This window comes from Cydia strobilella, chromosome Z (assembly GCF_947568885.1).
Source record: "Cydia strobilella chromosome Z, ilCydStro3.1, whole genome shotgun sequence".
NCBI classification, from domain to species: domain Eukaryota; kingdom Metazoa; phylum Arthropoda; class Insecta; order Lepidoptera; family Tortricidae; genus Cydia; species Cydia strobilella.
The window spans coordinates 41415173-41442008 of NC_086068.1; the positions used below are offsets into that span (position 1 = coordinate 41415173).

Consider the following 26836-nt stretch of genomic DNA (forward strand, 5'->3'; position numbering starts at 1 on the left):
AAAAATCTGTTCTTAATAGAGTACCTAAGCCTTTTTCTTTTTATGTAAGGTACAATGAGGTGGACTACAATTTTAATAAAATTTAATAATCGTGTGTGTGTGTGTGTGTGTGTGTGTGCGTGTGCGTGTGCGTGTGCGTGTGCGTGGGCGTGGGCGTGTGCGTGTGCGTGTGCGTCTGCGTCTGCGTCTGCGTCTGCGTCTGCGTCTGCGTCTGTGTGTGTGTGTGTGTGTGTGTGTGTGTGTGTGTGTGTGTGTGTGTGTGTGTGTGTTTATTTAATTTAGGTAAATTTTCTGTGTGCGTGTGTATAGGTTCTGGATGCGTAAAAATGAATCTGAAGACCAGGAAGCTGCAGAAAGCTTTTTTTTTTTTTTAAGATGTTGTATACAGTATACAATTAATATGAGACGACTCCAACTAATATATTTTCAACATCATTATAGCTTGTAGTGTTAATCCATGTATTTAGTTTACTTAAACATTCTTTAGAGCTTGCGGGGTAAATATTTAACAACTTATTTATATAATTATACAATTTTACCGACTGAGCTACGTACTGCCTCTTTGCGAATACGGATTTAGGTACAGGAGCGGATATTACGTCGGGTTTTCTTCTTTTAGATTTATTATCATCTGTTTCAGGTTTGTATACGGTTTCTTTAAGCCTTCGTGAAACTGCATTAATTACATATAGCTTTCTAACTGAGAGCAGGTCCGAAATTTGGTAGAGCTCACTGGTAGGGAACATATAGGGCTTAAAGTACATTACCTTGATTAACGCTCTTTGAGCTCTTTCTAACTCCAAAAACTTAGTTTTTGTGGCACCGCCCCAGATTGGAATACAGTAGGCAAGAACCGACTGAGCGAGAGAAATATAAATCTGGTTAAGTAGCTTTTTTGTTGCTACGTGTCGAAGATTTTTAAAGATCCAAATATATTATATAAAAACAAACAAATAGTCTAGTTATTAAAGACTTTGAACATTTCGAATTTACCTACATACTCGTAGAATCAACTGTGATGTTCCATGGCTAAAGGTACCTTATGGCGGGTATGGACTATGTAGTTATGCATATCCCAGAAATCTTCAACAAATAAGCTATCGACAACGCAGAAGATCAACCTAAGTTGTTTAATTGTGAAGATATTATTATTTGAAAATAATGTTGTAATATTATTTTCAAAAGCAACTAAGGGTTCCGTACCATTACGCCAAAAACGGCAAAAAATTCACGTTGTATGGGAGCCCCACTTAAATATTTATTTTATTATGTTTTTAGTATTTGTTGTTATAGCGGCAACAGAAATACATCATCTGTGACAATTTCAACTGTCTAGCGATCACGGTTCATGAGATACAACCTGGTGACACACAGACAGACGGACAGTGAAGTCTCAGTAATAGGGTCCCGTTTTTACCCTTTGGGTACGGAATTCTAAAAACTATGTTGCTGAAGTAAGTTACATAGTAGACTACAAATAATAATTACCTTAGACTCCTGAGATTAAAAAAATGTTGCGACATGTTCTGTACTGTATTACAAATCGAAACCTTTGATATCAATTGATTTATGTGCATACTGACCAATTCCATAAAAATACAATTTTGTTTCATTTTCACGATTGACTGCAATGAGCTCTCAAGTTTTAAATTTAAGGCGCAGCGGGACAATTTTGACTGGTAAGTTATAAAGTGCAAGTTTGACCACCGAAAACTACTATTTACAGTACGTTTACTGGCAGTTCATTGCCTTCATACTGTAGCTTAGTTATCTTGGTTTTATTTTTTCAGACTCACATCCAAAAAAATTGAGTGTATACTTTAAAATGAGCATTTTATATAAAAAAGCAACAAGCAGGCTTACAATACAACTATTGATAATTAGTTTCGTTACAGTGAACTTGCACAGTTAAACTTGAGCTCCTGTGGTTAGTAATGGCCTAAGGGATCTACAGGGTGGGCCAGTGATAAATTCTCTTTTCGTATTGACGTCTTTCGTTAAAATGCAATTATCATTGGCCCACCCTGTATATTGAAAAATATATTTCTTATGGTATTATGGCTGCACAACGGCACATTACACACTATAAATAATAGACACATGCATACATACATACTATGAATATAATATTGATGAATATTAATCGAAGTCTTGTTTTAGCAAATGCTTACTTGGATTATGTCTACTTTTGAAACATCAACCATCTTTTCTCGTCTAGTGACAGCAATAACACCAGTTGATTGTGTGGAACAAGAAAGCAAAGTTAGTTTTTGCTTCGAGTTGTAGTTTTAAGTACGCTTTATAATAAGCCATGGGAGTGTCGAACAAATCAGCCCAGCTTTATCATGCGAACGGCTAAGGAGTGGAATTCACTTCCTGCAAATCTATTCCCAGTCCACTATAACTTGGATATTTTTAAATCGAAAGTGAATAGACATCTTTTAGATAAGCATGTTCCATCCTAGACTGCATTGGCACTTACCATCAGCTGAGATTGCGGTCAAATGCTTACCTTTTTCTAATAAAAAAAAAAAACAAATCTTATACATCTAAAACAAATGTTTAAATCTCTGTTATCATAAGGAACGATTGCGGTCAAATGATTACCTTTTTCTAAAAAAAAAACCAATTCTTATACATCTGAAACAAATGTTTAAATCTCTGTTGTCATAAGGAAAAACCGGTAATATATAATGGCAAAATATACATCAATTAACCAACCATTCACTTAATATTATGGAACACTGGACATAAGTAAACACGTTTTATATAGAAAAATATTGTATCAAGAATGTAGAATAGTAAATGGATTGCAAATAAATGCGCACTATTGTTGATATTTTGTTAATTTTGACGTTTTGAGCAACAAAAACTAAAGATAGTAAAAAAAAAATCTCAAATTTCCCTTAATTAGCCCTAAGTCGACGTAGAACGCATAGTTGTACTTTAAAAAGCCGGTGCTTTCGTAGGGTCACAGAATAAGTAATAGTATTATCATACAGAACGGCCGCGCACCGCCCCGCCCCGACTCGAATTACCTCGCCCCGCGACAGCAGATTGACGGCCGTTTGCCGGCTAGTCAGTACTATTTTTAAGCAACTTACACTATGACGCATGACGCGTGTACAGACGTGTCGTTCACACATAGAAACGCAAGTGATTTTTCATGTATAGCATGGAATGGAATTAATAATGTAAAACATGGAAGATATTTCCCCCTGCACCTTATTTATTAGAAAATGATACTAAGAGAAATTTTAAGGAAAAAAAAGTTACCGATTTAGAGGTGAAAATGTAATTTCTGACATTTTCATGTAAAATAACATTTTTTTTTTACTTTTATCTGTTTACTTACACGTGAAAAGTGATTCCACTGTCCTTGGAATAACCAGAATAACTTGTGCACCACTTCACGACACATGAAGGCATTTTTAATTATAAAAAAACGTTGCTTTTATAAACCGATTTAGCCATCCGCATCCGTCAATGACTGTCATCTCGGTCGGACTGAAGTTGCCAATCGAGTAGTTTAGTAAGAGTAAGCCCCGCCCACCTTAGGGTAGTTTACGTTTGGCCTTTGAGCGGACAGAATGCTTCCATGTTTTATTTCCGTTCACTGATATCAGCTAATCGCAAATAGAAGAAAAAACCCAAAGAATAGATTTTTTCAATTTTATATTTTTGAATAAATAGCGTAAGTATACATGCCAGTATTTAGTTTGACTCTTTGCAAGGAGTTTGTATTTTATTCTCACTTATTATTGACCGCTCCTTGTAAAATACATTGAGCTTGCCAAAAACCACTGTACCAGCCTGCGCCACTGTGAAAAACTTGCCAATAGCCACTATACCAGCCTGCGCCACTGTGCAAAACTTGCCAATAGCCACTATACCAGCCTGCGCCACTGTGCAAAACTTGCCAATAGCCACTGTACCAGCACCAGCCTGAGCCACTGTGCAAAACTTGACCCAAAAAATTTGATTGAAGTACAATCACCTGCAATAATATGTTACTCTTCGAAGGCCGCAAAAAAAGGACTCGCTATATAAGACTGTGTCAGATATTTTTGCTGCCTTCGTTGGGTAACATGTTATTGCAAATGACTGTAGCTATATACTTGCGTGATTTATTAATTTGTAGTTTAGATTGAGTTATAAATCTGAAAAAGTCAACACTATGAAGAGGAATGTAATACCTATACTTAAAACTTTCTTTTGTAGGTGAGTGCTTACGATAAATAACTATTAGATAGATACTTACTAGTAGGTGTATAAACTGTCGGGCATGTGGTGGTGTGGAGAGCGTGTCGAATGTGTCCAGAGCCTTTTGTGTGGCGCACGTGAAAGTGTCGAGTGAGCAACATCGGCAGTCCGCGGCCGGAGCGGAGTGCGTTTCCGTGGCCCCGTCCCCGTGCCAAGTCGTGCATCCGACGAGGGCTCCTACCCACCCACCACGTGCGCCTACACCCGTCCCGTCACCGTCACCCGCCCTCTTCAAACTCTTAACTCGATAAAAAACCTTTCAGATCCAACAATATCCATCACGTCAGAATCCTGTTACACTTGACAGATCTAATTATCTGGTTCTGGTTCAACGTTAATGGAGAGGGGACAGCGTTAGATCTAGGTATTTTATTATTCCCGGTCTTACTCGAAACAATACAGATTTCGTGTGAGATCCCACACTGGCTGCGTGCCAGATAAAAGACACTAGGTAACAATTAAATCGGCGACAGGGTTCATCTTCAAACTCGGCTCACGTTGTATAATTCCTACACCTAAAACTAATACCATAACACTTTTTTAGGGTTCCGTACTCAAAGGGTAAAAACGGGACCCTAATATTACTAAGACTCCGCTGTCCGTCTGTCTGTCTGTCACCAGGCTGTATCTCATGAACCGTGACAGCTAGACAGTTGAAATTTTCACACATGATGTATTTCTGTTGCCGCTATAACAACAAATACTAAAAACAGAATAATATAAATATTTAAATGGGGCTCCCATACAACAAACGTGATTTTTTTGCTGGTTTTTTTCGTAATGGTACGGAACCCTTCGTGCGCGAGTCCGACTTGCACTTGGCCGGTTTTTTCTTATCCTACTTGTTAATTTATTATTTTTTTGACATTTGTATACTTATTTAAATCGAGTACTTATGTTTATAGTTTGGGTACATTGTGCTATTGGTGTACCTTTGAGGACTAGGAGTATTATAATAATTAATGATTTTTCTCTGCAATGAGTTTATACACTTGCCAGTGAGATGTCATTCTATTACAGTTCTACATATAATATATACTTAATTACGGTAATACTAAGGTAGATTTTAAAACCGTAACGAGTGCAGCTATTACTTACTTGGACAAATGTCGATTTAGAAAATAGCCACAACCGAATACAGAACCTTCTATGAAATTGAAGTCGGTTAATTATAAATTAGTTAATGAATGTACAGTATAAAATAATTGCCATACGATAAATAAATAAATACTGCACTGTTCGATTGACAGTTCGTCCAAAGTAATTTTTAATGTGGATAGTTCTCGGTTGTAATTGTAAGTAGCTACGGATAGTCACCCGCATCTTTACCTTCAATTCATTTACCAAAATCATCTTCGTAGTTTTGGCGGTGGCGATGTGGTGATGGAAAACACTCAAAAGACATGGCTACATACATACATGAACTACTAAAATCGTAAGTTGTCACGTGGTCAGGTAACTGATAATTAATATGATCGCGGTCATACTAGCCTTTATTGCAATCGAAGTTTATCGTCGGTTCAGTGTCGACTCTTATCTCGACCCAGCACCGGCACCGGGCCAACAAGAAAGTGCCGCCAAACAGTCTAGTCTAGGCGACCATCTGCTACTCTATATCCGATCTAACCAATTCGGTAATCTTACCTACTTTATACATATACATTAACAATATTAATACTACATTTATAAACCAGATATTTTGCATACTAGACGTTTCAAGCAGGTTCAAGTCCAATAAAATTAGCATCTGGCCATACCATATAAGTATGTATACTGTATTCACATCTTCCTTCCACAAGAAAGAGGAAAACTCATCACTACTAAAAGGAAAACCAAAGAAACTAGACAAAAAATACAAGATATCTCAAAACAACTTCGAACTATGATGAGGAAAGATAGGCAGGCTCACCGACTCAAAATATTTGAAGAACATATTATAAAATCAGGTGGAGCGAAGCAAGCGATAAAATGTTTAACCACAAAAAAGGACTGGATAACAAGCATTAAAAACACAAAAGGTATAACAAAAAAAAGAGACCTGACATAATCAGAACAGCAACAGAGTTCTTCCAGGCCTTATACTCAAAATCACGGCGAACAGACGACGTATCACTAGAAAATCGCAATAAGGTCCCATCAATACTAGAAAGAGAAGTTGAACAGGCTATAAAAACCCAAAAAAGGGGCAAAGCTCCTGGTTCAGATTGCATTACTAACGAACTCCTGTTAGCAACACAGCATGCCGTCATACCGGCTCTAACCTCGACTTTTAATGATGTATAAGAAACCGAAATCATACCACATCAATGGACCACTTCTACTATAACTCTGATACACAAAAAGGGAGACAGAAACGACGTGGGAAACTATAGACCAATAAGGCTAATGTCAAATATATATAAAATCTTAGCAATAATCATCTCAAACCGCAGAACTAAAGTGCTTGACGAGAACCAACCACGGGAACAGGCAGGATTCCGAAGCAATAGGGATGATGACACATGTTGAATGTTATAACAAAATCTAGTAACATAGTTAGCAAATGAGTAATTTATCACAATAATGTAGACATTAAAATAATATATGGAAATAATACAAAAATACAGGACTTGAAAGTTTCAAAATTTAAGTAATTTTTCTACTTCCAAAAAGGAAAAAAGTAAGGGTACCATACGATTCCTTACATTTTATCCAAAAAAATATTGTACAGCAACTATATACACAATATTTCACAGACAAAAACGCAATTTTCTTATTTTGTCCATACATTCAAAATGGGCTCTCAGTGAACTTGACGTCACGTTCACTTATCGTTTTGTTAGAAGCGTTTCGCGAGTGAAGTACGACTGTCTGGCTTTGACTATCATTTCTGACTTTTGTATTGCTTTAATGCAATGTGTCCCATATAGACATTAGATCCTAAAAATAAACCTGATCGATTGATACCATTAATGAAAATTTGTCATCTAGCCTATTACTCAGTTGTCGACCATGTCCATGTGGCAAGGCAAATATTTGAAAAGTATAAGGAATTTCGCCTACCAGTGTACTGCTGCTTCGTAGATTACTGCAAGGCCTTTGATTCCTTGGACCACAATCTGGAATGCCTTAAAAAAACAGGGAGTGGAAGAAAAGTACATTAGAATAATAAAGAACATATATAATGGGGTTACAGCTAAGGTTAAGCTAGAGAAAGAAGGAGGAATCATCAATCTAGAAAAGGGCGTACGACAAGGAGATCCACTCTCACCGAAACTATTCACCGCAGTGCTTGAGGATGTCTTTAGACGTTTTAATAAATGGCGAGTGCCTCACAAACTTAAGATTCGCTGACGACATCATCTTATTCGCAAAATCCTCTCATGAGCTCCAAAAAATGCTAACAGACCTTGATACACAAAGCAAAGAGGTGGGCTTGAACGCATCTAAAACCAAGGCAATGACTAAAAGAGAGAAAGAACTAATTACAGTGAACAACATTCCCATTGACTATGTGGATGACTATACATATTTAGGCCAAATAATTAAAATATGATAATATGTCAAGTAAAGAAATTGAGACACGCATAGGTCATGCTTGGAAGAGATACTGGTCATTCAGAGAAATAATGAAAGACAAAACAATGAACATCTCAGTTAAAGGAAAACTATTTAATACCTGCATACTCCCTATTTTAACATACGGATGCCAAACTTGGGCGCTCACCAAATGACAACAAACCAAACTTCGTACTTGCCAACGACGCATGGAACGAAGCATGATGGGAAAGAGGAAAATAGCTAAAATCAACCACAACATAATCAGGAAGGCTACAAAGACCCAAGATGAGGTGCAAAAACTAAGAACACTTAAGTGGAAATGGGCTGGCCATGTAATTAGAGGAGAAGACAAATGGAATAAATCAACAACACTATGGTACCCAAGAGAGGGCAAGAGAAAGAGAGGAAAACCTTTCAGAAGATGGGAGGATGATCTGGTAAAGACAGCTGGCAAAACCTGGAATAGACTTGCACAGAAGAGAGAAGAATGGAAAATGTTGAGGAGGCCTTTGCCAAAGGGCACACAGATTTAGCAATGGAAAATAATTAAACAAACGATACCACATATTCTGATAAAAGGCTATAAAATAAAATAAAATAAACTGTATTCTTATAAATAACTGGCTGACCTATTAAACCAAAATTAAAAACCTTGAAAATACAAATATGGATTTTATCATTGTTGAAATAATAAACTACCGTTGTCAATATTGACCAGTCACCAGCCTAAGATAGCATTAATATAGAGTAGAATAAGACCATTCTTAAAATGCAGTACAGAAGATTGGATCATGACCCGTATAGTTCCATACTGGTCGGTCCGGATTCCAAACCCTAACCACGTCTAATCGACACATCCAGATGTAAACATAAAACAATACAGGAGTACTTAACCTTTTAAGATTGAACTCTAAAAGCAGAAGTAGGTGTGACTCGGGGAGGTTTGATGTACTTACTGGTTCTAAAGATTAATGTTACCATTCAAACATTTTCAGGTGTAACTTACTGTAGAAAGCAGTATAGTGAATATACAAGGTGGAAAAAATGTATGGGCCCTGAAGGGAAAGTGCCTTAAAACCTTAAGTTAGCTCATTTTACTTAACGGAAACATTCTTCTATTTTTAAAAAGAAACAAAACTGCATTCACAGATTTTTCTTTTTTTGGGTTCCAGAGGGTAAAACTATTACTAAGACTTCGCTGTCCGTCTGTCTGTCTGTCACCAGGCTGTATCTCATGAACCGTGATAGTCTGCGGCGCGACGACCCGAAGTGGATCTTGGCCTCCGACACCAAAGACCGCCATGCTACTCTGTCTAAAGCCGTTTCTGTCCAGTCGACGGCGCCGAGTTCGCTGAGGTCTTTCTGCACTTCGTCTCTCCAGCGGTACCTAGGGCGTCCACACGGTCATAAGGCCAATTCTTATGTACGCATGCGAAGCCTGGACACTAACACAAAAAGAGGAGCGCGCGCTGCTGGTAGCCGAGCGGAAGATCTACCGCAAGATATTGGGACCCACACGTCGAGAGGACAGAACCTGGAGACTCCGCAAGAACCAGGTGATTGAAGATATGGTGAAATTTTCACAGATGATGTATTTCTGTTGTCGCTATAACAACAAATACTAAAAAGTACGAAACGCTCGGTGCGCGAGTCCGACTCGCACTTGGCCGGTTTTTTTCTTCAATTTTGCTTGTCTAATATATTCTTGTCTTGCTTGTCTAATATGGCTATGAGAAAGTGGACCAGTTTGTATACCTAGGGTCCTTAATAACAAATGGTGGTGGCTGCACGCAAGAGATTCGCCGACGTGCTGGAATGGCTAAAAGTGCTATGACTAACCTCAAAAAGTTATGGAAGAATCGAGGCGAATTGTTACCAAAGTACGATTAGTGCGGGCGCTGGTATTTTCCATCTTTATGTACGGTGCAGAAACCTGGTGCATCAAAAGCTTGGACAAGAGCAATATCGATGCTTTCGAGATATGGTGTTGGAGAAAGATGCTAAGAATCCCATGGACTGCAATGAGAACAAATGAGTCCATTCTGAGAGAACTAAAAATCACCAAACGACTCTCAACAATCTGCCAGGAGAGGGCTCTCAGATTCTTTGGGCACATAATGCGATCGCCACACCACAGCCTCGAACGTGACATCATACTGGGGCAAGTTGAAGGCAAGCGCGCTAGAGGAAGAGCCCCGGCAAGATGGTTGGATTCCATTAGACAAGCATGTGGTTCCATGCAGAGGGCAGCCCACATAGCCCTTGATCGCGTTAAATGGAGGGATATAGTTCTTGGTCACGATCCTCAGTCATGATGGAACGACGAAGAAGAAGAAGAAGGAATATATTCTTGAGTACTAAAATTTGATTTTATGGATATTTTGTAAGACATAATGTTTCTTGGAGAAATGGTATAATTAACATTAACTGTATCGACTAGTATAATAAAATAGCGAGTGTTTATTTTTTGGAATTTTTAGTCGGTTCGATTCCCGGGCAAAACAAGCAAATTTAAAAAAATCTTTGCACTTTTGTTTCTTTTTAAAAATAAAAGAATGTTTCCTTTTAGTAAAATAAAGCTAACTTAAGGTTTTAAAGCACGTTCCCTCCAGGGCCCAATTATTTTTTCCACACTGTATATTATTAAATAAGTATTTATGTCCCGTACGTCGCATCACACCCCGCACTCGCCCGGAACCAGTGTTGGCAACGATAACAATGCAAGTTTATCGATTTTTAATACGTATTCTAGTTTTAATGTATTTGTCTACAGGGAAATAATTGCCTGACAATAAATATATTTCATTTATTTTCACTTCATTATACAAATTATATGTATAGAATTTAGTAAAAAGTGTATTTATTTTTAGTTTATCCAAAACATACTAAGTACCTAATAAAAAAAAGTACTTAGTTAATCTTTATTTTCATAATTATGTGCCTATTTAACTTGCGCGCGGCGGCAATACAAGTAGCATATATCGATAACGTAATATCGACAAAATCACACCACTCGGTCATGACGCCCGACATTCCTAGCATTCCTCATCCGTGCACGGAATTCGCGCGCGGACAGCATAAGGCTGACTCTAGCGAAGGGGGTTAGGCAAATCTGAAACTATGTTGGGGTCTGACCTCGGTAGGGCCAATCTGTAGTTAGGGTAGAGTAGATCAGGGCGTAGAGTTGTAATCTATAGTGATTGTCTCTTTCACCCGAGGAGGCGAGATATGTAAAGGTTTGCAATCTTTACAGCCTTTTTGATCGGTGGCTGGCAACAGTTATTTAAGTTTAGAATCTGATCTCGCTGTCAAATGGAACGAGTGTGCGGATCGTCATTCCAGAAGAGGCAGTCATTAAGGCGACGGGATATGGCATTTTCGATTTAGACCTTACTTTGCGCATATAATTTGTTCAATGAATGTTTAATAATTGCATTAAATGACACGTTAATTTGTTTACAAAGAAGCCGTGTACCGACTCCCCACGCCGTTATATTGTTTATCTACTGTTATTCTCTACAAATCGACACTAAAAGTATCAAAAAATCAAAATATGGAATCCGTTTGAACAAGACGGAATATAATTTTGCCTTTGACAGTAATTGAATTGTTGTGTGATTTTGGAAGCTAAATAACCGAACTATCAAATTATTATCGATTTATATTTTTACTCATAAAGACAACACAGAAATTCAATCTTAAATTTAAACTTTCGTACAATTTCCATACATTGACGACATCACTCAAAATTCTTCTTTGACTTAGATGCCCGCTGGGGCCTGACGAAAGCAGACGTGTGAGACGTGTAGCTGCGCGTAGGAAAATGACAGCTGCGTTTGACAATTATATTGACATTAAATCATATACGCATACGAAAAAGTATACCAGTAGATAATTAGTATTTCCAAAAAAAGGGCGAAATAGAATGCATAACGTAGAGCTCTAGTCTCATTTTAGATTTGATTTGTTGTTATTTACGGGTCATACCGGTCGAAATCCGAAGTGGGAAGAAATAAATGGGGTTGGAGTGACTCCGCGCTATGCGACTGCGGCATCGAGGACCAGACCATGGAGCACATTATCCAGCGGCCAGCGGTGCCCACTCCGCACATACTCGGGTAGCCCGAATGATCTATTAGACTTGTCGTCCGATGCTGTGCTATGATTGCAAAACTTGGATGTTGCCTTATAAAAAATACTGTACATAATTTTTGCCTACGTGACTATATCGCACGAGACAAGACCAGCACTAAGTACCTACTAGCGAGTTTTTGCGGCTTTGGAGACAGAGATGAAGCAGGTCAATATAAGTATATAATAAGCACCTATCGCTGAGGCCTGGTTTGTGTAATGTTTATATATCGAGTGTTATATACATTTTTACTATCCAACAAAACAATGTTTTATTTCAATGACATTTTGTGCATAGGTATCAATAGTAGATTGTGTTACAAGGGAGCAAAATTACATATTTACGGCGAAGGCGTACATTGAATCCTAAACGAAGCGAAGGATTCTATAATAGAATCCCGAGAGTAACGAGGGATTCTAAAGTGAATCCTGAGCGTAGTGAGGGATTCAAGTGTGTTACGCCCAAGATGAAAATAATTTTGCTACCATGTGACACATACTGCTTTTCACATCACCTATGAGGTAATTATGATGTTTAAAAATATTATTTAAGCTAAAAAAATAATGTGCAATTTTTTTTTTAAATAGTGTCCTAGAACAGAAAATTGTTACTTTGATCCCTCCTAGCAGGGAAGAAAAGTGCCACTTATATCCTTCCTAGCAGGGAAGAAAAACCCCTTTTTCGAATTGGTGATGTGAAAAAGTATTTTCTTACTGATCAGAACATAGCCGTAAGTAGAAAGCTAAATAAAATAATTAAGTATCCGAAAAGTATGTTTCGGTGCTATTCCACACATTAAATAAAGTACCACACAATAAAACCGGCCAAGTGCGAGTCGGGCTCGCGCACGAAGGGTTCCGTACCATTACGGAAAAAAACAGCAAAAAAATCACGTTTGTTGTATGGGAGCCCCATTTAAATATTTATATTATTCTGTTTTTAGTATTTGTTGTTATAGCGGCAACAGAAATACATCATCTGTGAAAATTTCAACTATCTAGCTATCACGGTACATGAGATACAGCCTGGTGACAGACAGACAGACAGACGGACAGCGGAGTCTTAGTAATAGAGTCCCGTTTTTACCCTTTGGGTACGGAACCCTAAAAAGCAGAGACAGATTTCGTTATGGTATAAGCGGTACGGTACCGTTATTATTTATCGATACCGGTTCGTTTTGAAAGTAAAACAGAACTATACCTACGTACGGTATCGGTACTACCGGTATAAAATTCCAGCAAGGACAACATTTTTTTTCTCAAAAATAGACGGCAAATTCGACGTTGCCGGTTAAAAAGTAGGTCGCGAAGTGCGTAGTTTATGGTCAGTCAAAAAATTAAAAAGTTAAAAACATTGCAGTCTCGATTTCGGGACTGCAATGTTGCATACAAATTCCATTATTTGTCGTGTTCCAAACTTTTTAAAAGTTGAAGTGGCCATATCAAATGAAGGCATAGGTCCATTAAACAGCCAAACAGATGATCAGTACTTATTATTACAATGTTGGTACCACGACTATTTAGGTGTCTCAAATAGGTTGGCGTATTTTCAGCAGAAAAATAAAAAGGCGGCAAAGCAAATCTTTTTACTTTTTTCTGTGAAAATATAATATTTCTATCATATTTGTGTTTATTGCGCCATTTTTGAGAAAAGCACTATATATGACTCGGCTGGAAGGCTACTTGCTGGCTTCGGATTCAATTAAACGGACTCCCAAGGTCGTCCGTTTAAAACGAATCCTCAGCCAGCAAGTAGCTACTTCCGAGCCTCGACAATAATGTACTATTATAAGTGTATCTGAACCATTATTTACCGAGCGTTACCTTCGCTAGGTCTCCGTTTCACCGTGGGCAAAACTGTGCTCCTTTGCAGATCTCATTTATCAACTGATTCTCGTAAAAATTTGTAAGCAGGTTCGGTAGTTCGATATAATTATTCTGTGGTTTCGTTTTTTTGGAAAAAGTTCAAAAAGGCAGAAATTGGCAAGGACTAAAGCGCCAGTAGGGTCTATGACACTTAAGACCATTGTGATTACGCCGCGCCGCGTGGAAGGTGAGGTGCGTTGGGGTAAGTGCATACAATTCATTCAACGAAAAAAATACCTCTTATAAGATCACTGGTGTGTCTGTTACAGCCAATTCACATATTATTATTATGTCACATATAGTAAGTCGGTGCCGAAGATGGACAAGTAAAGTACATAAATGAAATTTAAACTTATTGGCGGTCATTTTTGGTATCGTGTGACATATCAGATATAATTTTATTTATTCTTAAAGCAAAGAAATAAACAAATATAATAAAACTCACTGTTTAACTACAAAAACTGTGGCGTAAAGCCTGTATAGACAAAGACTGTATAAAAATTGTGCGCTATGCTAACCCTAAATAATATAGCTTGGGCCTTGGCTTACCGGTGGTTTTGGGTCTGCTGCTGACAGAGGCCTTTGCTGGTGGTGGCTCCTTGTTGGTTCTTTCTTTATATTGGGGAACACATTTAAGGATATTTTTTACAAAATATTATTTATATTCGTGCTGTTTTCGATTGCGATTAATGACACATAATAATTTTAAAGGCAGATTATTATAAAAATATTATAAATAGGCAAAAATTTACCATAACCTATCTCAGAAATGTTTAAAATATACAATAAATAGTTTAACGCCATAAGAATAATGGAAAACCTAATAAAAAGGACAAGCGTGATGTGAAAAAAATAGACATTAATTTAAAAATAAATGATTATTCTCCCGCGAAACATTGCCTTTGGAAAAAGAGTTTTTAAAAGTATATGTGATAGGCCACCTCTTTGTTTCGTATTTGTATACCTATTGCAAAACTTATCTATTGACCTATTGTATAAGCAGTTATTGCGTAAAATGTTAGGGAAGTAGGTGTACGTCAAGTGCCATCGCTTTTGCGGGGAATTTAAATGCCAATGACAAATTGACAGCTTAATGGTCATAAGTCTTTATAATTGTATTTCAACCTAAAAAAATTACAAAAAAAAACTTAATTGTATTAGAGCTACATTTGGGCATTTCTATTTAAGGCGCTTCGCGCAGTTTTTGGCCAAAAACTGTTACTTTTTAGAGCTTATAACTTCTAAATGAGTTAACCAAAAATTATGAAAAAAATATATATGCATCTTCACTCTATGGACAACAATCGCAACATTTGACTTTCTTCCTGAAATTTGTAGTTTCACCGAAAAAAAAAATAACACGACAGGCCGTTTTGCGGCTAACTTTGCTTATAACTTCTAAACGGCTTAATCGATTAAAATTATTTTTAAACTAACAAAAATGTTTTAACAGGTTCTACAAATGCAACATAGCTTTTCTTAATCAAAAAATATTTTCTTAAGAAATCGAACGTTTTTCCACATTTCATGCGTATGCAGCCTGAAAATGGCGTGGCCGGCAGTCGTGTGCCAGCTTTGAGACGAGGAGGCTGTGTCGCTCGTCGCTCCGTGCCTTCCTTGCACTATGTTCGCTTATGCACAAGCAAAGTGCTATAATATCGGAGTTATTGTGGCCAAAGAATAAATAACTGCAGAGCGCTGATTTGGTTGCGACGCGCATTAGCGAGCGCAACACGGTATTTTGCGGTCTATTACAATGAATGTAATGATAATATCCGCATATATTATACTATAATATACGTATGTTTGAGATAACTCCATTTGAAATAAATAAATAAATGTTTTCTAACCGACATATTATAATGTCATTCAAGTTTTACGTTTTGAATAATGTTCCATTCCATCTCGAAACAATAAATAATAGATCATAAGCTACCTATTACCTATTACGTTGTATCTATAAATAGTACCTGTTAAAAAACATTGTTTTTGTAGTTTAAAAACATTTTAATCGATTAAGAACTATCAAAACGGCCTATCGTATTTTTATTTACGGAAAAACTTACTATTAAGTTTATTGTAGGTTTAAAATTAATTTGTTTACGTTACATGTCCGTCTTTGGGTCACAAACTTACATATATACACCAAATTTCAACTTAATTGGTTCAGTCGTTTCCGAGAAAATAGACTGTGACAGACGGACAGACAGACAGACAGACGCACGAGTGATCCTATAAGGGTTCCGTTTTTTCCTTTTGAGGTACGGAACCCTAATAATGATGATATTCCCACGTAATGATTGAGAAAACTTTGAATTTCGAAAAATAACACTTACTTAGGTATTTATTTGTAAGAAACAGATAAAACACAAATTAACTAATTGAGGCTTGTAAAGTATAATGCATAAGGGAATATATTTTTATTATAATTTACGACCTCCACTACACGCATGATCTACTCATACTCAAACAACAAAATATCTGCAAAATATACACAAATACGAGGTATAGCGCCAAATGCCGCGCGCCTCTGGGCTGTAGGTTATTCTTTGAACCTCGTTCCGCCGCAGTCGCCGCACCGAGACGAAATTCACGTACGATCGCAGTGAGCGGGGTGCGGGTACAGAGACGCTGAGACGCTCAAGGCCAAATCAGCGAGAATCGTCTTAAAGTTGTACCAAAAAAAAATCTTGTTATAATTGGGAATTTTTATATTATTTCTACTCTCCCACGAGCTTTTTTTAATTTTTACTGCGAAAAAAGTGTCCCCAATATTTTTGGTCCTTTAGTTGCGGTTTTCAATTGATACTTACAACCTTCTATGACTGTAACAAATCGGACCATAAAAAATGCAATTTTGGGGACACTTTTTCTCATATTAGAATCGAAAGAGCTCGTGATTCTGAGTGGAAATACTTAATACAAAAGTTTTTAAATCTAAAATGCAAATAGGAATGCCTATTTATGTGATCGCCATCGATTACCAAATTCGAAAATTGGTTCCTGATCACCGATTAAATTCCATCTTATATATGCATTTATCCAAACGCACCTCACGTTCTATGCTGCGCGGTTTCATTGCCGCTCCCACCACCGTAACTAACATCAACAACTACATCATCAAGGGTACGACCTAATTTAAGTAATAAAGTAGGAAATACAATCTTACATCTGACTTAATGACATTTGGTTTTATTCGGTATAATTTTACAAAACGCGTATCTCGACAAAGCAATATTAAGCAGAAAACAGTCAACAATCAAATGACCTACATGACATGAACAGACAAGGAAAGCAAGATTAAATGTATTGTTTCTCTTTCTTCTTTCAATGGAACGCTTTTAGAGTTTCTGTTCCTCAAAGGAGGCCAGTGGTTAATACTAAACTAAAAGTACTAACTTAAAAAAACATGATGGGGTCACTGACCTGTCCCTGTAAAGTGAGGTAGTGTGCGTGAAGTGTGCTTGTGTGTGAAATGGGGTATATTGACAGAATCTGAAAATTTACCCACCTATCCCGTCGCCTTAAGAGTAGTTGATGATTGTTACTTAGCTAACTTGCGAGAAAAATAATAAAAAATATATATTGAAGTGCAGATAACTTTAGGTAGGGTAAGGCGCGTAGTATCGTATACACAATAACAATCATAATATGTATGGTAATAAATAAAGTTTTTAGGAATTCTGGATCGGTGCTTGTTACTAAATAAAATAAAAAATAAAATAAAAATAGCCTTTATTTCACCATAATTAAGTACTTTTTTTTTTGTATTTCCTTTGCATGCATAAAGATTCTAGTTGCACATTATTGTATTGTATTAAGAATATAGAATTGTATAACATAGGTGACTAGTAGTAGGTATTATTTATAAAATATAAAGATTTATTTTAACATTCTATTTCAATTTCATTATCAATTTTTATCACAGTCTTTTAAAATTAAAGCCATTTTCACTATTACAACTAGGTATGAAATATATCGTATTAATATTAGTATAAGTTTAATAATTACTTGTACATACTTAAACATTAATTTTAAATACTTAAAACAATTATTCTTCATTAATTATGGAAGTCGCCTCTTTGGCGTAGGCCTCCCCCAGTGTTCTCCATGTGTCTCTGGTGCTTGTTACTATATAATACCTAATCGGTAACAAACGGATAATCGCGTCGTCGTGTAGTGGGCAACGAGACATGTGCAGTCGCTGGACTATCTGCCACTTCACGCTCCGCTGCATCCCCTGCTTTCAATGAACGCTACAGGAATAGGGTTGTTTCCACATGTTGAATTTTATAACTAAATCTAGTTAAATTGATAGAAAATAAGCAGGTTATCACAATAAATTGGAAAGTTAAAAAATATATGGGAATAATAAATAAAAACAAGTTTTCAGTTTAAAAAAAAAATTACTTTCAAATAGGAAAAAAATCATGGTACCATTCAATTCCTTACATTTTATTAAAAATATATATCATATAGCAACAATATTTTAATTTTGTAGCCCCTTGTAGGGTGATATTTTGTTTGAAGTTAGTCTGCCATGCTGTTTTCGTTCGCTGGTTACTCGTAAATTAGCACACTAATACAGTAAAAACTATATGCGGACACTATCGGTGTAGGCGTAATCGAACCGATTAATAGGGTTTCCAAGTGTCTTGATATTATCGTATCGATATAATTTTCTAGACATCATAGACAGCGCCACTTCGTACTCGTGGAATAGTTACACAAATATATTAAATAATTGACTGGATTACAAAATTAGAGTTAAACCAAGAAAAGTCTGCAGTTGTCATTCAATTAGAAACTATATATGGTAATGTGTTTTAGCAGTCACTGAACGTCTTTCACATGGCATGTGTATTGTCAGAATCGTATAAATAAAATTGTGTTTTGTGATAAACGGGGAACTTTTCCGCATGATAAATAATAATAGAATAATAAAAAATCAGCACGAGACTATTCAAGCTCAAAAAAGGCAATGTTTACAATATTTGGAGTTGATGGCTGGTAAGTGGCATGAAACATCTTAATACGTATGTAGATAATATAATATTGGTTTAGATTAAGGTTTCACAGCAAATTGAACACACCTAATAGGTATATACTTACCTTATGAACTTTATCTTCTTCTTTCTCAAGTTCCACATTGTTATGTTTTAAATGTAGATGCCTCCTTTAGAAAAGTGAATGAAAATTGTTAATATTATATCCTTTCATCTGTGGGCGAGACCCGAATCGGGCTTCAGTTTTTGCGCAAATTTAAATTTAAATTTTTGAACTCAAGGTCACTAAGTATTTAAATAAAATATCTTTGACAAGCCACAGATGAAAGGATATATATATATATAAAGTAGATATGCTTAAGGTACCATTTCTATACGAACTGTACCAGCATTCCTGCTGTAGTATTCTGCTGCCAGTCGAAATCAATGTTGACGGACAAATCGTTGACATTTTCGGAAGCAATTGTTAGATTAGGGCGTAAAGGGAAACTATAGATTAGATTAGATATATTTATTTCTCAAAGAAAAGGCACAGTATTTTACAAAAAGTGATAAAACAAAGTCTTTCAGAACTAGGGCTAGAGGCTATAAGAAGATCATACGAAGATGTATACTAGAGAATAAGCACGGATAACAAATTTAGATTATTCAGCAGCAAGGTCGAAAAGAATGTGACGGCATCACGCACGCAAACAAAAGCTGTATATTATTAAACATTTAAACTTGCGTTTATGCAGTTACCTATAGTTTGTCAAAGGACTGTCTTATTTCAAACAGACAGAGAGAATCATACTATCTTTATCTTACACTAGCACCCGAAAGAGAAGGATGAGTATAGTTTTTTTTGTTCTTATTTACTGCCAATTTGGTTTGACCAACTATATAAAACAAGATTCTTTCAGTTTACGAAGACACATTCTACCAGCAATAGTCTGAATCCGTATAGTACCTTTGACAATTTACAACAGTGACAATTCATTGTCTTTTTCGTGATTTGTGTCTGCTTAATGTATGCTGCTGGAGTCCACTCCTCAACCGAATTCCAAAACCTGAAACTAATAAACCCTGATCCCTCCTTCACTTGCTAAACAGACTCTGGCACACCCACTGTCAGTTGAAAAATCTAATTAAAAAATGTAGGCGCGAAGGGATGGTCCTAATCTTCACCTCAAAATGGATGACGCCAAATGTCACATTCTCCTGATATTATTTATCAATAATAATAATTACAGTGACATCTATTGATGGAATAAAATTTATTTAATCGTAATGCTCAGCTTACATTTTTCATAGACGGTAAATATGGTAGAAAATTTCAAAAGTATCAAGACTATTGAATCCATTTTCTTTGGTGTGGACACACTGATTTTTTAAAACTACTTCTTATCAAGCGCTGCAGACTTTTCTTGGTCTAACTCTAAATACTTAAGCTATACGGTGCTTACTATAAAAAAGCTACTGCTGCTACTACGAGTATATGCCATTTCTCATTTTTCAATATCAAGAGGAAAGGAAGAAAAAACTAAGTTACATACTAATGTACAATTTGGAAACGGAATTTTGTATTTTTCAAAAATTGAAATAGGGTATTTGACAACATTAAAAATATGTAACGAATTGCTGTCATCCTGAAACTAATCAAGTATATTTCACTATATTTGAATGAAAATTATGTTTATTTTTTGGAAAATAAACGAAAGAAAATTTAATATTTTTTGAATTTTCATCAGGGACGTGGACGCTCTGTGATTGGTCAACGCTCGGATGACGTCACACGCGGGTAAACATTCTTGATTGCCTTTGAGTGTAACTGTTTTATTTGTATTTAGTTAATTTTAGTTATTGTTCCACAGTTTTCTGATATATTCCGATTTATCCGTATATCTAGTAGCAGTAGCAAAATATTCATAAGAATCTCAAAATGGAGCCGAAATATGTGAAAGCTAATAGCGGCAACCTACCAGACATAAACGCATTAATGGTTGCACTTTTCTTTAAAGATAATCCGGATTAATATGCTGCGGAACTTGGAAATGTAAAAACAGCTGTGTGAGTATACGTAGAAATTGTTTATTTACGAACATTTCGATTTCGATGATACGAATACGACGAGTATATATATATATAGTATAGAATACGATGACGAGAATAGTACCTCCATACTGCACTTTAGTTTGAAAGAAAAAGTATGCTACTAACCACCTACTAATGCTGAAAGAGCTATGTTATGAGGTTATGTAGTAATACCTATACATTAAATACCTAGATCTTGTTTCGTTAAATACAACAAAATCCGCTGCTTTAATTACCATGTTTATTTACAGTTAAATATTACTTACATCGAAGTGGTCTTCACACATAGAAACATTTATATGCGCTAAAATGGTCTTTGGGTTTCTTCGCGCTAGTTTTAAACACATTTTTCTTTTTTTGGGATTCGTTGGAATGGAAACAAACGATTTGTCTGGATTTTTTATAGTCGTACTTGAACATTGCGGCACTATACACCATTTATATACCATTTTACAGTGAAATAATGAATTCAATGCACATAAACCATAAGATTAACTAAGGTCATTGACTGAGTTTACTTGCGCGTGACGTCACACGTGTCACGTGATTAGCCCCTTTGCAAAAACAGCGTTTAAGGCGCGTTCAAAATAAATAAACTAACATTGTTTTTTTTATATTTAATACAGGAAATTTTACGGAAATATCAATGTAGTGTAATTATTAAGTCATAAACAATAAATTAAAACCATTTTCAAAAGTTAGTCAAATAGCCTATACTACTTTAGTCGAACGCACACTCACACACTGTAATACGTAGGTACGTAGTATAGTATAAATAGTAGGTAGCTTCATCATCGGACTAAGGTAGACCCGGCTACAATACTTACTTGTAATTTCATACAACATTTTAAGGACAAGTAGACCTTATTAACATTAAATACGGTGACGTTTAAGACGTCAAACTCTCTTTTCAAACTGATTTTGTAATCGATTCTAGATGCCTGGTTTCCTTGAAAGCGTTTGATGTATTAATATTATGTTGTAATATGCTATAATAAAAGCAAAAAATTTATTTAACCATTAAATAACATTCCATCCTTTTGTATACTTGATGTATTTGATCGCTTTTTACACGGCGACGGAACATAAATAGACATCGCTCTCCATATAAAAATGCCTTCCAAAAATGACCCCTGCCACACTGACACTGACAGCTATCCCTTCTCTATTAATAAGTTTAGCTCAAAAAAGGTTAATATATCCAGCTTTTAATTATAGTTGGTCAAACCATATTGGCAGTAAATAAGAACAAAAAAAACTATACTCATCCTTTTCTTTCGGGTGCTAGTAGTAGTGTAAGATAAAGATAGTATAATTCTCTCTGTTTATGTTTAAAATGAGACAGTCCTTTGACAAACTATATATCCAATAGAGAATTTCCCGCTTTAAAAAAAAGTTGTGATTGGTCAATATAAGTTTTGATTGGCTATAATAAAATTCTATGCGCCAAACCTCTTGCGCGGCGTTATAATATTTTATCGTTGTCAAACCTTACAAGGATGATACTAACCAACAGGGAACCAATTCCTATAATGTATTTGACATGTAAAACTATGTTTTATAAAGGAATAAATGAATGAATGAATAATTATTATTTTGTCGCGTATTTATTGTTAAGATTACGCACGCATGTCTAAACTTTATATTACGTTACATTCAAAAGTTGAAACAAACTTTTATAAAATGCCAGTGGTCAACGTTTCTCAATTTTATTAAAAACATTTTTCTAGGTAGGTACCTAGGTATGAGTAGCGATAAAATGATATACAAAATCGTCACTTTAATCCGTGGCACCTGGGGCCGATTGCACAACAACTTGTAACAGTTGTAACTAATAATATTAGCGGAAGTCTCTTTCCAATTCCATTGATTAGAAAGAGACTTTAGCTAATATTTTTAGTGTTTAATTGTTACAAGTTGTTATGCAATCGGCCCCAGGGCCGTATTGCATAATAAACTACAACTAATATTACAAGCGGAACTCCTTTTCTAATAAGTGGAATTAGAAAAAAGTTTCGCTTGTAATATTAGTCTCATAGTAATCACTTTCTTTGAAATGTACGCTACAAATTCGCGTGGTTGGGCTAGGGGATAAATCTGGTTCCTGACTCTCTAAAGTAACAGCATCTGTCCAAAGAATTTTCTGTTCCGGGTACTTTGGGAAACTAGAATAAATAAAACAGGAAGTTTACCGGTAAAAAATTTGCACCGTTCTTAATATTTTGCATAAAAACATATAATCGGAGTTGCTTTAAAATAAAATCAATAGCCAACTTTGTCATAGATAGGTATGTTGCATAACGCTATCCCCATTCTGCCACCCCGTATCAAAAAGGCATAAGTCATTATGAAACTAGTATAGAGTTACGACATTTGGTTTAGCGTATTAGTCTTCAACAGTCTGCTAATATAAGAAATTATTTATCGTGTTTAGGAATTAAACTTACACAAACCAATTAATCCCATCCTTTTTCTTGTGTTTTATATTGAATTGTTGCGGCACCATTTTACCGCACCAGAAGGCATTTTATGTGGCTTTCCGAATTAATAATTTTATATGGGCTGACATGTTATGACACTTATGACAGAAGGCCGCAGTCGTACTAAAGCTGTCAAATTCCGCGCAGCACAGTCGTCGATTCGTTTTCGGTACAGTAGCCGTGGGGTCTTTTTTTGTTTTTACACCCATAAACGGAGCTCGTCACGCGCGGAATACGATCGCAAGACTGTCAATAAACGATGAATGAACATTGTTCCGGTGTTTTTGGCAGATGAGACGCCTTCATGTCATTTACTTATGAAGGCGTCTCCTTTACTAAATCCTCCAAGGTACCTCTACCTACCTAGTACCTACAGTCAAGGGCATAAATATATATACATTCTCAAAGTTTCAAAAGTGAGTGATGATTATTTTACCTTATTTCCTCGAATGTTTAGAGAAAAACACTATACACCGTGTCCAATAAGTCCGAATACACATCTTTTTACCTTGGCTCAGTTGGCTCTAAAGACATACGGGTTATAGACCATCAAATTCTTATTTTAATATCGGTGCACAATATTTTGAGGGTGGATCTTGGATGCCATGCTTATAAAAAAACGCGAAATACATGGCATTTCCGAAGCGGCCAAGAAAAAGAGAGTGCAAAGTTCTAATCTCATTGAGGACCCGGGTATGTCCTTAAACTGCGTCCGGACCCGGATATGTCCTTAAAACTACGTCCAAAAGAGAGGTATGGGCACTGTGAATGACATCTCGCTTTGTGTGGTAGGGCACAGGACAGCGGATGTCATTCCAGATCTAGAGCAGAGCCCAACTGGGGAAGTACCTCCACCTCACAGAAAACCGCAGCCAAATAACACTAGACCCTACTCATAGTGTTGTGTTCCTGCCGGTAAGTAAGGTTGCTAGAGCTCAACAAGGGAGAGGAGTGTTAGGGTCGGCAACGCGCGTGTTATATCTCCGGTGTTGCAGGCGTCCATAGGCTACGGTAACTGCTTACCATCAGGTGGGCCGTATGCTTGATTGCCACCGACGTGGTATAAAAAAAAGAGTAGACATGTTATTTCCGTGTACTCTTGTCTATAAGTGGTGTCTATAATTGTTTAATATGATGGTTTGTTTGTTTGCACACAGATGCGGGTTACACGCAGACTTCACGGAGCTGACGGCGTGCGTCGGCAGCGAGCTGGACCGGCACGAGGGCTCGGCCGTGCACAGGAGATACTTCTACATCACCTTACTGCGGGAGCCAGTCTCTAGGTACCATTGTACTTTTAATATTTGGATTTTATAGGTACCTGAATGCCATGCCGAAGGACGAAGGGTACCAAACCTTATCTCGTAAAAGGTGCAATCTGTTCTAATAGTACTATGCCTTCTGGGAAACGGTCGAAGAGATAGTTCGGATCCGGAAACCGCTACCAAATTTTAGTATGTTTTTGGGCATGGTACTGGGTCTCCAAAACTGCCGGGAGACAGCGGCGCCGGCCATCTACTTCAGCGGAATGACGTCATCAATATGACTCCCGCCTCGTTGGAATATTGCATTTTGCACCCAAACTATGCATTGCACATACACGTGTGGGGTATTAAACGAAAGCCAATAAAATATTATATATTTGACTATGTACCAAAATATACAATTGTTTAGGAGAAATTAAAAAATAAATCAAAATGATGAAAAAAAAATCGATTATTTGGATTTTCCAACCAAGCCAAAAGTCGGACGTTAAAGAAATGTACTACAAAATTAAAGCTGATGCCTCAAGCCATACACTGATATCAAAATAATCAAAATCAGACCAAAAATGTGAAAATTATGCATCAAATCGTAGGTATTTGCTAGAACAAATGCATTAGTTAAAAAAAATCGAAATTGGTCATTTTCAGGATAATCTGTATAAGCTTCTGTTATTACCAATATAAAAAGTATCATAAAACTGCTGGGAGACAATCTCTATAGTGCCTGAGTGACAAATAATGGCGTCATACATGTGACCGCTACCGAAATTAGCAAAATCTAAATTATAACTATAACATGAGTCATAGTGCTACATCAGACGAAAGATTATTAAATATATTATGATTCGTTAATACATTATTTATATAAACAATGTATATTTTAAGAGTTACAAACATAGAAAAAACACTTTTTATGAAAAAGTTCATGTATATATATTTTATAACAACTAAAAACGTTATAACAATGTTGCATATAATATAAAACAGGGGTCGGCAACAGGCGGCCCGCGAACCTCTCACTTGCGGCCCGCGAGCCTCCTTGGCTATTTTGTATATAATTTTGACAATCGACAATACCTGATAAAGTCATAAATATTAACAAAGTACGGCCCGCGTCAATTTCGTTAACTACTATGTGGCCCTTGGCTGCTAAAAGGTTGCCGACCCATGATATAAAAGAAACCAGTTACTCAACTATACGTCACAACTTAATTTTTTTCTACTTAGCTCAGAAGTCAGGGACTTCAACACCTATTTTGTACTTGCTTCTGTCAATTTTTTTTTTCAAATTCATTTTATTAATTATGATTCCACTCCAAAATATCGTTTTCATGTGTTTTATGTAATGTTCTTTCATTTAATACCCGATAATTAGGACTATTCTTTGCATAATATGAGCGCATTAAGGTAGAATTGTTGGCGCGCTTTAGTTTGTTGGTACAACTTCCACAGTTTTTGTCGGAAATTAAAAATTTAAGCTGTGACGTATAGTTGAATAACTGGTTTCTTTTATATTAGACGCAACATTGTAATAACGTTTTTATTTGAGCTATAAAATATATATACAGGAACTTTTCTCATAAAAAGTGGTTTTTCTTTGTTTGTAGCTCCTAAGATATACATTGTTTTTATAAATAATGTATTAACGAATCATAATATATTTATTAACCTTTCGTTTAATATAGCACACGTGTATGTATGACTCGTGGTATAGTTATAATTTAGATTTTGCAAATTTTGGTAGCGGTCACATGTATGACGCCATTATTGTCACTCAGGCACTATAGAGATTGTCTCCCAGCAGTTATATGATACTTTTTATATTGCTAGTAACATACTAGAAGCTGATACAGATTATCCTGAAAATGATCAATTTCGATTTTTGTAACTAATGCATTTGTTCTAGCAAATACCTACATTTTAATGCATAATTTTCACATTTTTGGTTTGATTTTGATTTTGTTGGTATCAATGTATGGCTTGAGACATCATCTTTAATGTTGTAGTTGCTTTAACGTCCATTGCTTTAACGTCCGACTTTTGGTTTGGTTATAAACCCCAAATAAACGAATATTTTTTTACATCATTTTGATTTCTCTGTAAATTGCTCTTAAACTATTGTATACTAGCTTTTGCCCGCGACTTCGTCTGCGTGGACTTAGTAACCGCAGCTAGAGTAAGAATAGCGGCTGGAAAAATTCTCATAGCAATC

The 26836-nt window shown here is 36.2% G+C and overlaps 1 protein-coding gene across 1 annotated transcript in view; it reads left to right on the forward strand.

The window, feature by feature from the left end:
* Window positions 1-26836, forward strand: part of LOC134754881 (heparan-sulfate 6-O-sulfotransferase 2) — a 170215-nt gene that overhangs the window by 119704 nt on the left and 23675 nt on the right. The window contains exon 4 of the mRNA XM_063691340.1: window positions 24517-24642. Within this exon, the coding sequence (XP_063547410.1) occupies window positions 24517-24642 (126 nt within the window). The remainder of the gene's footprint in view (window positions 1-24516; window positions 24643-26836) is intronic.